The sequence below is a fragment of the Thamnophis elegans genome, chromosome 9 (genome assembly GCF_009769535.1).
Source record: "Thamnophis elegans isolate rThaEle1 chromosome 9, rThaEle1.pri, whole genome shotgun sequence".
NCBI lineage: Eukaryota > Metazoa > Chordata > Lepidosauria > Squamata > Colubridae > Thamnophis > Thamnophis elegans.
This window is the reverse complement of record NC_045549.1, coordinates 59,524,402-59,536,935: the sequence shown is the minus strand read 5'-3', so window position 1 is coordinate 59,536,935 and position 12,534 is coordinate 59,524,402. Positions and strand designations below refer to the sequence as shown.

Here is a 12,534-nt window from a genome sequence, read left to right as displayed (position 1 = left end):
ACACAGACCAGTACTGGTCCGTGACCCAGAGCTATATATTGTATCAAAGCACAGGAAAGGGTTATTATACCAGCCCAGACCAGGGATGATTAACTGTCCTGTTTTTAATGGCCACAAGTACAATGCGCCCATCTACAACAAATGTTTTGTAAAGCTATAAATTTTTAATACAGAAATTTGCTTGCATAGGGATCATATTGAGGGATATGCATGTAGAGCTAATTCTACATGTAAAGCTAATTCTACATGCAAACCTTTCGGTCGGCCATTTGAACTATATTCACAGCATTCAGGAAGTACAGGAGTAGTAGACACTGAAATTCTTAGAAAGATAACCGGTTTTGGTAATTTAACATGTAAAATTCTGAAGAAGAATTGAGTTACAAAATTCCTAGATATAACCTAATTCAAGGGTCTCCAACCTTGGCAACTTTAAGGTGGCTGGGGAATTCTGGGAGCTGAAGTCTTCCAGGCTTAAAGTTGCCAAGGTTGCAGACCCCTGAGCTAATATATCTCTCTCCCATTCTTACCCACTTAGAGGTTGTAAGGATAGAAACTAAATTTGTCCACTGCTTTACCATTTCAATTGCACTTTTCAGCTTGCCCATGTGTGATTCAAATAAGGGGAAATGAGAGAAGAAGAAATCCTGGAAATTTCTCTGGGCCTCTTCTTTCTCAGGAAGGGTGAAAATGATGCTAATGGCAATTTTCTTCCTTCGAATCAGTGCAGGATTGAGACCACAACTTTCATCTGCCATGCTGAATGTTTCTTCAATTGACCTAATAGAGAAAAAAGTTGCACTATATGTTCAGCTACTAGCAAATACCTGAAGTGTTTTTATTCAATGAATAGTGATACCCTCAAGAATTACATTCAGTCAAACAGAACTGGGTCTTGATAAGCCATTATCCGTAGAGATCCGGACCCTTCCCCACTCTCCCGGCCTTCCGAAAAGCCACTAAAACCTGGCTATTCTGGCAGGTCTGGGGCTGTTGACTTCAGGAATGAGGTCCAGCCCCACCCAGATTGAATGTATGGTGCATTGTTTTTAATTTTTTTTAATTGTTTCTTTTTAAATTGTTTCTTTTTAAATTGTTCTTTAACTTCTTATATTAACTTTTTCTGTAAGCCGCCCGGAGTCCTACGGGATTGGGCGGCATATAAATCTATTAAAAGTTAAAGTTAAAGTCTTAGATCTGATTCATTCAATGAAGACTAACCAATAAAGAAAAACCATAAAGACTGGGTTTCACATACAGGTGAAACTCGAAAAATTAGACTATCGTGCAAAAGTTCATTTATTTCAGTAATACAACTTAAAAGGTGAAACTAATATATGAGATAAGACTCATTACATGCAAAGCAAGATAGTTCAAGCTGTGATTTGTCATAATTGTGATGATTATGGCTTACAGCTCATGAAAACCCCAAATCCACAATCTCAGAAAATTAGAATATTACATGCAATCAATAAAACAAGGATTGTACATAGAACAATATCGGACCTCTGAAAAGTATAAGCATGCATAAGTACTCAGGACTTGGTTTGGGCCCCTTTTGCAGCAATTACTGCCTCAATGCGGCGTGGCATGGAAGCTATCAGCCTGGGGCACTGCTGAGGTGTTATGGAAGACCAGGATGCTTCAATAACGGCCTTTAGCTCTTCTGCATTGTTCGGTCTCATGTCTCTCATCTTTCTCTTGGCAATGCTCCATAGATTCTCTATGGGGTTCAGGTCAGGCGAGTTTGTTGGCCAATCAAGCACAGTAATCCCACGGTCATTGAACCAGGTTTCGGTGCTTTTGGCAGTGTGGGCAGGTGCCAAGTCCTGCTTGAAAATGAAATCAGCATCCCCATACACCTCATCTGCAGAAGGAAGCATGAAGTGCTCCAAAATCTCCTGGTAGACAGCTGCGTTGACCCTGGACTTAATGAAGCACAGTGGACCAACACCAGCAGATGACATGGCTCCCCAAATTAACATAGACGGTGGAAACTTCACACAGGACTTCAAGCATCTTGCAGTATGTGCCTCTCCATTCTTCCTCCATACTCTGGGTCCTTGGTTTCTAAATGAGATGCAAAAGTTGCTCTCCTCAGAAAAGAGGACCTTGGACCACTGAGCAACAGACCAGGTCTGTTTTTCTTTAGCCCAGGTAAGACGCTTCTGATATTGTTTGTTGTTCAGGAGCGGCTTGACAAGAGGAATACAACATTTGAAGCCCATGTCCAGGATCCATCTGTGTGTGGTGGCTTTTGATGCACCGACTCCAGCCTCAGTCCACTCCTTGTGAAAGTCCCCAACACTTTTGAATGGCCTTTTCCTGACAATCCTCTCCAGGCTGCGGTCATCCCTACTGCTTGTGCACCTTTTTCTTCCACACTGTCCCCTTCCACACAACTTTCTATTAATGTGGTTTGATACAGCACTTTGGGAACATCTAACTTCTTTTGCAATTACCTTTTGAGACTTTCCCTCCTTATGGAGGGTGTCAATGATGGTTTTCTGCACAACTGTCAGGTCAGCAGTCTTTCCCATGATTGTGATTCCTACTGAAACAGACTGAGAGATCATTTAAAGGCTCAGGAACCCTTTGCAGGTGTTATGGCTTAATTAGCTGATTAGAGTGGAACACTTTGAGCCTAGAATATTGCACCTTTTCACAATATTCTAATTTTCTGAGATTGTGGATTTGGGGTTTTCATGAGCTGTAAGCCATAATCATCACAATTATGACAAATCACGGCTTGAACTATCTTGCTTTGCATGTAATGAGTCTCTCTCAAATATTAGTTTCACCTTTTAAGTTGAAATAAATGAACTTTTGCACGATATTCTAATTTTTTGAGTTTCACCTGTATATTAAGCCAAAACCAAACAACTCAGAGTGAAGCTTAGAGAAGCATGAACCTAGCTGGAACTATCTCAGCCCTGTGAACATTTCAGTCAATTTCAACATTTCAGTTTTTCTCATTTTCTTTTTGATAACCTTCACAAGAAGGATCTTCCTATTTTTAAAAGCAGTGAAGAAATGGTAATTCGATCTCCATTACTTGTCCAGTGACCGGTCAATGAGAAAAAAAAGAACGGGGCTCCTGGGATTGAGAGGATAGCTGTTGCCATCTGAACTTATCCTTTAAACAAATAACCTTTCTTAAGATAGAAACGCAATTTCTATCTTAAGAAATTGACCAAGTTCACAAACAGAGGGGGATATTTTTTCCCTTTCATTTTTCATCTGTACTTCCAACAAAAGGTCAACATCCAATGAGGAAATAAAGGATTTTAGAAACAAACCACTGGTTTAAGGGATGGTGCCACCAAGAGAATTTTGGATTCCTAGATTTTGGACTGCATTATCTACATGAAGGACTTCTGCCAAGAGATTGACTGCACCATCTCATAAGAACTGGGAGTAATGTATTTGGAAAATGTCTGGCCCAGCTTATCCGAAGAGCTTTAAACTAAAATTGAGAGGAGAGTGACTAATCTTTAGAACCTAATCTCAAACATAAACCCTAAGACAATCAAACAAGTACGTAGTGACTGATGGGAAAGAAGAAAAACTCAGATATAAAACAGGAGATGTAGAAAGCATACCTAGGGTCTGCCATAAAGGACTCAGATGCCTATACACAAATAGCAATAGCACTTAGACTTACAGTATATACCGCCTGACAGTGCTTTACAGCCCTCTCTAAGTGGTTTACAGAGTTAGTATATTGCCCCCAACAATTTGAGTCCTCATTTTACCCAGCTCAGAAGGATGGAAGGCTGAGTCAACCTTGAGCCTGGTGGGATTTGAACTGCCAAATTGCAGGTAGCCAGCAGTCAAAAGAAGTAGCCTGCAGTACTGCACTCTAACCACTGCACCACCAAGGCTCATCAAATGCTTGAAGTTTGAGGAACAAATAGGGTGAATGTGAAGTACTGGTACACAGGGCAAATATGATATAGTTGCCATTACCGAGACTTGGTGGGATGACACTCATGACTGGACTGTATTGCTGGAAGGCTATAAACTATTTTAAAAAAACCAGACCTAACAAATGAGGAGGGAGAGTTGCATTATATGTAAGAGATCACTACACAACTACAGAAATGCATAAAACCAAGGATGAAAGCCTTTTTGAATACATATGGGTTAATATAGAAGAATAACATTGCCATACATGTATACTACCACCCAAACAAGCAGAATAAATAGATGGACTTTTTGCTAATCAGTTAACAAATGAATATAGGAAACAGACCATAGTAGTAATGGGGACTTTAACAACCCTGACATTGACTGGGAGACAAACTCTGCATCAAGTGGGAGATCAAACAGGTTCCGTATGTGCCTAACTGACAATGTTGTTATCCAAAATGTAAGAGAGGGAACTAGAGGGTCAGCTATATTGGACTTAATTCTTACTAAGCAGAAGAAATGATAGAAGGAGTTGAAGTTGCAGGAACTTTGGAGGAGAGTGACCACGTCACACTGGACTTCAATCCCCTTCCTGGATCGGGATGCTCTGTGCACAGTCACTCATGCCCTTGTCCTTTCTCGCCTGGACTACTGTAACGCTCTCTACATGGGGTTGCCCTTGAAGAGCACCCGGAGGCTTCAACTGGTCCAGAATGCGGCTGCGTGGGTTATTATGGGGGCACCTAGGTGCTCCCATGTTATACCCCTTTTAGGCGGCCTGCATTGGTTGCCGGTTGTCTTCCGGGTGCGATTCAAGGTACTAATTATGACCTTTAAAGCGCTCCATGGCTTAGGCCCAGAGTACCTGTGAGACCACCTAATGCCACCGGTAGCCTCCCAACGTCCAGTGCGATCCCACAGAGTTGGCCTCCTCAGGGTGCCATCGGCCAGACAGTGTCGGCTAGTGACCCCCAGGGGGAGAGCCTTCTCTATGGGAGTGCCTTCCCTCTGGAATGAGCTGCCCCCGGAGCTTTGTATAATCCCCGACCTCCGATCCTTCCGACGCGCCCTAAAAAGTTGGCTTTTCCAGCAAGCCAGCCTGGCCTGAACAAAACAAAATAAATTATTGATCATTGTTAATTTTAATTTGAATTTTTTTAAAAAATGTTATTGTCAATTCTAATTGGGTTTGTTTGGGATATTCTATTTAATTTTTTTTAACTTTTGTATTATGTGTTTCTTTTAATGTCGTACGCCGCCCTGAGTCCTTGGGAGAAGGGTGGCATATAAATCCAATAAACCTAAACCTAAACCTAATATAATGCACAAAAATAGAAGAAAATCTAACTAGTGTTTTAGATTTCTAAAAAGCTGATTTCAACAAACTTACAGACAGCTTGGGAAGGATTCAATGGATGAAAATCCTAGGGGAGAACAACTCAAGAAGCTTGGAAAACTCTAAAAAATATTATAAAAGCCCAATCCAGTACAATACTGCTGAAAATATCATCAAATGGATTTGTAACCAGCTGACAAATCACATTCAATGTGCAGTCCTTAATTGAATTATATCTACACGGGGGGAAATAAGTAGTGGGGTACCACAAGGTTCTGTCTTCGGCCCAGTATTCTTCAATATCTTCATAAACAATTTAGATGAAGGAATAGAAGGGGAATTCATTAGATTTGCAGATGGCATTTAACCGGCAGGAATAGCCCATACCTCAGAAGATAGGCTTAGGTTAGGTTCCAGAAAGATCTCAACAGACTTGACCACTGGATCCTATCTAACAAAATGAAATTGAATGGAGAAAAAAAGTAAAGTTTTACACTTAGTTAAGAAAAACCAACTGTATAGGTATAGACTAGGTGAAACATGGCTTAATGCCAGTAACTGTGAAATGGATCTTGGAGTCCTAGTGAACAATCAAATATGAGCCAGCAGTGTACTATAGCAGCCAAAGGGCTGCATTAACAGAAAGGTTAGAATGAAGATCATGTGAAGTGTTAGTACCACTTTATAATGCCTTGGTAAAACCGAACTTGGAATACTACATCCAGTTTTGATCACCACAATGTAAAAAAGATGTTGAGACTCTAGAAAGAGTGCAGAAAAGAGCATCAAAGTTTATTAGGGAGCTGGAGACTAAAACACGAAGAAAGGTTTCAGGAATTGGCTATGTCTAATGCAGTAAAAAAAAAAGGGACTGGGGTGACAAGATAGCAGTGTTCCAATATTTGAGGGGCTGCCACAAAGAAGGGATCAACCTATTTTCCAGAAAGCAAGACAAGAAGCAATGGATGGAAACTAATCAAGGAGAGAAGCAACCTGGAATTAAGGAGAAACTTCCTAATAGTAAGGACAATCAACCAGTGGAACACTTTGCCTTCAGAAGTTGTAGGTGCTCTATCATTGGAGGCTGTTAAGAAGACAATGGACAGCCATGGTATAGGGCAGAGTTCCCCACCCTTTCTGGGTTGGCAGCCTGGAGCTAAGGGAGGGGGGAAGGGATCTTTTTGAGGGAGGGGCAGGCACATGTGCACATTCACCATGTTGTTTGTGGCAACGCTTGCATGAGTAGGGTCACAAGCACTCCCAGTGAGGATTGCATGAGTGGTGCTGTGAATGCCCCTGACGAGGCTTGTTTGAGTGGGACCACGAGCGCCTGTGATAAATAAAGGTTGCGCAAGTGGGGCTGTGACAGCTGCAACTAGGCTCGTGCGAGTGGGACCAACAACACTTGTGCGAGTGGGGTCTGATTGCCTGCGATGATTGCGACAATGCTTGTATGAGTGGGGCCCTACATGCACACAGATGCGTGTACATGGCTGGCCGCTCACGTGGCCCAATGCAATTAGGCCACGGCCTGGTAGTGGGCCATGGCCCACAGGTTGGGTACCCCTTGTATAGGGTCTCTTGTTTGAGCAGGGGATTGGACTAGAAGACCTTCAAAGTCCTTTCCAACTTATTTTAATCAGCAATTCCTTATGGGATGATAAAAACAGAGATCTTAAACTTTGAACAAGTGATTTGAAATTGATTGTGTTGATCCACAATCAACACAAGCTCTGGCTGAACAAGCGAAATGACTATAGAGAAAATTGGCTATCTCACCCCATTTTAATTAAGTTATTTTCTGGATTTCAGACATGTTCCACTAACTCATAGAAGAATCCAAGATAGTGTTTACATCTCAATACATGATTCAACTAATGATAGGCCAACGTATTTCAAATGAAAGTTGAGTCTACCAGGAGTATTATAGCAGAACTTCATAGCAATTGAGTATTAATAATTACATGTTAAGCATATGAAGCAGCATGCAAATATATCTCACTAAAGGAATGTGGAGGTTTTTCTAATATTCGGAAAGCAATTAGTGGTATTAGATGGTTCATAGAATTATAAGCTTGGAAAATAGGTCTTTAGAGGTCTTGTAATCTAATTACCTGTCCAGGACTAAAATCTCATTGCATCCCAGACAAATGACTTTTCAACCTTTTCTTAAAAAACCTTCAGTGAAGAAGCATCCACAGTTCCAGGAAGGAGACTGTAGCTCTTATGATTAACAAAGTCTTCCTTATTTTAAGTCTGAATATTCCTCTACAAAGCTCTGTGGATGGTTTGTTAACCCATTATATATTTCATTCCTTATTTGTCTTCAAACCTGGCTAATTTCCATTGCGCCAGACAAGTATTACTAAATAGTTCAAGACATAACAATTTACTAGGTCACCTGAAGGTCTATTAATTAAAAGGTTCTGTTATTTATTGCACCAGGGGTGGGTTCCAACCAGTACGGCCGTACCAAATGGTGAAATTTAGCGTGCCTTCCCGTACCCATTGGTCAGGAGGCCCCGTACCGGAACGCTTCCTCCCCTCGTTCGCTCTTTCACTCGCCCCGCCCATCTTCACCATGCTGCTGAAAAGTTCTCAGAAGAAGAACCAGAAGAAGACAGACTGGTGAATGGATGGGGTGGGGAGGATATTGGGGAAGAGGGAAGAGGCAGAGGGGCTGCTAGAAGAATGTGTGCGTGTGGACAGGCTGTGGGTTTTAAAAACGTCTTGAGCGAATCCAGGAAGAGGCAGAGGGGCTGGAAGATACTATAGGAACATATGCTTCCAGCCCCTCTGCCTCTTCCCTCTTCCTGGATTCACTCAGACATTTTTAAAACTCACAGCCTGTGTACACATACATATACAAGCACATCCAGCCCCTCTGCTTCTTCCCTCTTCCTGGATTCACTCAGACGTTTTTAAAACTCACAGCCTGTGCACAGCACACACACTTCCAGCCCCTCTGACTCTTCCCTCTTCCTGGATTCACTCAGACATTTTAAAAACTCACAGCCTGTGTACACATACATATACAAGCACATCCAGCCCCTCTGCTTCTTCCCTCTTCCTGGATTCACTCAGACGTTTTTAAAACTCACAGCCTGTGCACAGCACACACACTTCCAGCCCCTCTGACTCTTCCCTCTTCCTGGATTCACTCAGACATTTTTAAAACTCACAGCCTGTGCACATGTGCACACTTCCAACCACTTATAACCAGAGGCTTTCAATCACTGTCAACACATTTATTTGTAGCATCTTGTGCTCAAAGATTTGGTAATCCTAAATTGGGATGAGAAAACTTGCTGAAGGACCAAAAAGCATTGACCCTTTCTTGTCTAAATGAAGATCGTCCATTAGAGAGACGTGAAAAAAGGAAAATTAAATGTATTGTAATTATTATGCTGGTTTAGACCAGTCCATAGCTTTGAATGTCCATAACAGTGAGACCTGCTTATTTTTTTAGACTGCAAATATAAACTACATACATCTCTATTACAAGAATAATATATTTATGTTAACCTACTTTCTAGGTGTGATGCCATTTTCCAAGCTTGTGGTTTGACTTCGAAGCCAGCGGCGCTGGTAACTAGAAGAGGAGCTGGGAGATGGTAACGGAGTCATCAAAAGACTACTCAGGGATGCTGTCAAGAAAGCAAAATGTCAGTAGTTTTGTCAGAATGTAATTTTTATTTTATGAACGTAAGAGACAGAAAGAACTGATTACTTATCTATAAATGCACTTCTTTATGTAGACCCTGTGAATTTATCCACATAAATTGGGTAACATGGATTAAACATTCAGGAAATATAGCAAGATTTCTGAAAAAGATCTATCATTGAAAACAGCCAATTCTATTTCCTGTTTTAAATGAAAACTAGGGATTGACTTGGGAAGAGAAGAAAGAGAGTAACGCTTATGAACCCCATCTAGTCTTATTGCTAAACAAAATATCCCCATAAAAGGATATTATCTTAGTTTCTTGAAATACTAGTAGTACAGAGCCATATGTTATGATGCAACGTAATGGAGAAATTGTAACTTTAGGTAGGGAACGGCTGCATGACAAACTATCTTCAATTTTTACTTGAAAATATATTACTTCTATCTGAAAGGTAGATTATTTCTCTCTTGTCCTCTGCAACTCTATCTTCTGATTCAGAGTACTGTTGATGATGAGAACCAGACTGTGACATTTCAGTTATAATAGTGTTCAAGATGCAGTGCTGAAATAACAGAGGTATTCCTCTTCTTTCACTCTATAGTCTCTCAATGCAGTAAGAAATTAATAGCATCCAGCCTTTTCTTTGTGGCTACAGAGGATTTTGATCAGTATTTCAAAAAAGAAAATATTGCAAGTCTCATAGCAGTCCTGAAATATAATGTCAAATTTAGAATTAGATGGGTATCCTGGCTTTAAAGACAGCTTTCTTTAGACCTTGTTGCCAGAGTGGTTTGCAAACAGGAAGAGTTACTGGAGCATGTCTGCTCCATAAATGGTTAAATGGCACATTCAGAAATTAAAATTTGTTCCTACAAAGTAGGCACTTGCAAATGGGACTCTTTAAGATCCAGAGTGAAAGCCCAATTCCTGCAACAAGGGGAAAAAAACATGGCTCCTTGCAGATCCGGAAATCCTAACAACAGAATGATTATAAAAGGAAAAGGAATAGTAGTGACAAGAGATCTAGTATTAAAAAAAAGAAATGGAAATAAGAGAATCATGACCATGTTACAGTAATTCTGAGAACTAGAGTAAATTAGTAACAATTAAACAATTAAGCATTGCAGAAAGAAGGGAAGATTCGTATAATTAACAACATAAAGACTCATTTTGTCTTATGTTGCCAATATCCTAATATGCTTATAGCACTAAGAATGTGAAGGTGACAATGTGACATTTACATTTATCTTAAAAGCAGTAACTTGTAAATATTAGAAAATCAAGACTGGCAATGAGTTTGAAACAGCGGACATCACACACACAAAAAAGATCAAGATACTTTTTGATCCATACTATCAACAAAGTGACAAACAAGTAATTCCTATTTCTAAATGTACTATCAGTATTCAAAGGATAATGTATGAGTTTCCCCTCAAAATTAAATCTGAATCTATTGCGTCATATTTCATTACAGTGTTTTGATTACACTTCTGAAAAGAACAAAGAAAAGGATAACTACCTGATCGAGCTATGCCACTGTCTCTGTCTTCATTTTGACCTCTACTGGGCATGTCAACAGGAGTGCTGTGTGCTGAATTGTTAAAAATATCAAGGTTAAAGGTACTTCCTACTAGCAGTTGGATTCAAGAGAACTATTTTCAAAGCTCCAGAACTTTAAAATAAAATAAATAGGACTGGTCTATTAAGTAGCAAATAATATATTGAAACTAATTTACAATACTGTTTAGGAAGTATGTTTGAAACATCACATTTATTATGTTCACAGGTTTGAAGTGATAAGTCCTTCCTGCTTGGTTGTTTGCTTCCAGATGTTTCATTACCCAACCCTGCTAGAGAGTTTGGGAATAGCTCCTTGTTTATGTTTATCTACTCTGGCAGAGCAAGTTATTGTATATAGAGAATTAGTCTCTAAGTCTATAAGTCTTGATACACAGAAAGCATCAAAGGCTCCAGAAAATTACTGATTTCAATGGCTATAATGCCACAAAATTATGTGAAGTAATAAGAGGGGATTCACTACCAGTGAATTTCAAATTTCAAAATTGCTTTGACACTATAATCCATGAAAACTGCAAATACCAGGGCCCCCTAGATATATTTTCATGGAATGATCCTTAAGCTTGGGAATCTGCTTGGGAACGTAATGGCACTATATTGTCCTTAGGATTCTCTCACAACAGATTATCAACAAGCGAGTGCAACTGTACACAGGCTACACTTTGATATTTGTGGTTAGCTACTGGAGGAGTAGTCTTTGGTCTGATCCAGCACAATTAAAGCATGTATCCCAACAAAATGTCATCAACCACATTTTAGAAAAACAAATGCACATCACTTTCAGGATTTATAAACTTTCTAAAAGTTCGTAGTTAGAATCAATTACTCTGTTCAATTTTTATCTGTTTGGAATACTATTTGGAAGGAATATGTCAGTTTGTTCTGTTCTACAAATGCTTTAATGTGGTGTTTTTAATAAATAATTGCTCTGGAAACTCACACTTTTACAAGAATTGCAAGGTTGAAAAATATAATTAAAATTCAAAACAAAGTCTTAGGGCATTATAGTACTTCACATAATTAAGATATTTATTGAAGCAAAACTGTTGACTGGCCCAGTTTACTCTCTAGGAAAAAACAACCTTTGATTCCATAGGTGTTATGGAAAGGGTACTTTTACTAGAGATGCTGAGTGCAGCATAGCAAGGCAAACTCTCAAGAAAAACCACCTGAAAATCATATATTGAAAGCAATCCTCCAATGTCCAAAACCTTCCCCTCCATGAGAGTAGTCCAATCAGGTTCTGTTCTGATGTTTTGGGAACCCGTTGCCTCAGACACTGCTGCAAATTCTTTCCCTAGGATCGGTGTCCTTGAAGGCAGGAAGAAGGTTCGGCTTTGGCACCCCTGCTTCCTGTTAAGTGTCCAAACTCCCCAAATTTCCCACATTTTTCACACCTCCAGCACTCTTCCCCTCCCAAATGCCCTCCCCACTCCCACCCCCATTATGGCAGTTGCTAGCAAGCTTCAAAAAAGTGAAGCTGACACAAAATCTTTCATGTACAGGTTCACATATAACCTTTTATTTATAAGCTACAAAAATGTACATGCTCAGGGAAAATTATTTAAATTAAATCCATTATTTTAGATACTATAGAATGTTAGCATAGATGCACTCAACAGTTTTCAAACAGCTTCTTGTTCAGTAATCAATGCTAGTAGAACAGCAAGTTGCAACACATGAAAGTAATATTCAAATAAATATAAATCAATATTAGAGAGATTACTAAATTTAGAGAGCATGGTATAAGATTTGTGACCCTTCTAAGATTAAATTACATACTTCTTTTATACTTTGTCCACTTCCAAAATGTTATTCCTTTATTAAATTCATTTGAACTCATTGGGTGATATTTTTTTAGTTGAAGCAAGGCAGTGGGGATCACAGAGAAAGCGTGGCAAATAAATATGCTAGCATTTATTGTATGGGCAAGGGTAACTTCAAAAAAATAATAACCTGGAAAAAACAACTCCTCTCAAAACTGGAAAAACACAATTATTAGCATCATATAAGTGCTATTTCACTGAAAGATACTATTGA

General features: G+C 39.6%; 1 protein-coding gene across 1 annotated transcript in view; it reads right to left on the bottom strand.

Moving 5' to 3' along the window:
• The window catches only part of FNIP2 (folliculin interacting protein 2), a 70,189-nt gene that overhangs the window by 21,335 nt on the left and 36,320 nt on the right, over positions 1-12,534 (bottom strand). The window contains exons 7-9 of the mRNA XM_032224683.1: positions 10,436-10,507; positions 8,778-8,895; positions 579-780 (exon numbers count right to left, since the gene is read on the bottom strand). Coding sequence (XP_032080574.1) covers positions 579-780; positions 8,778-8,895; positions 10,436-10,507 — 392 coding nt within the window. The remainder of the gene's footprint in view (positions 1-578; positions 781-8,777; positions 8,896-10,435; positions 10,508-12,534) is intronic.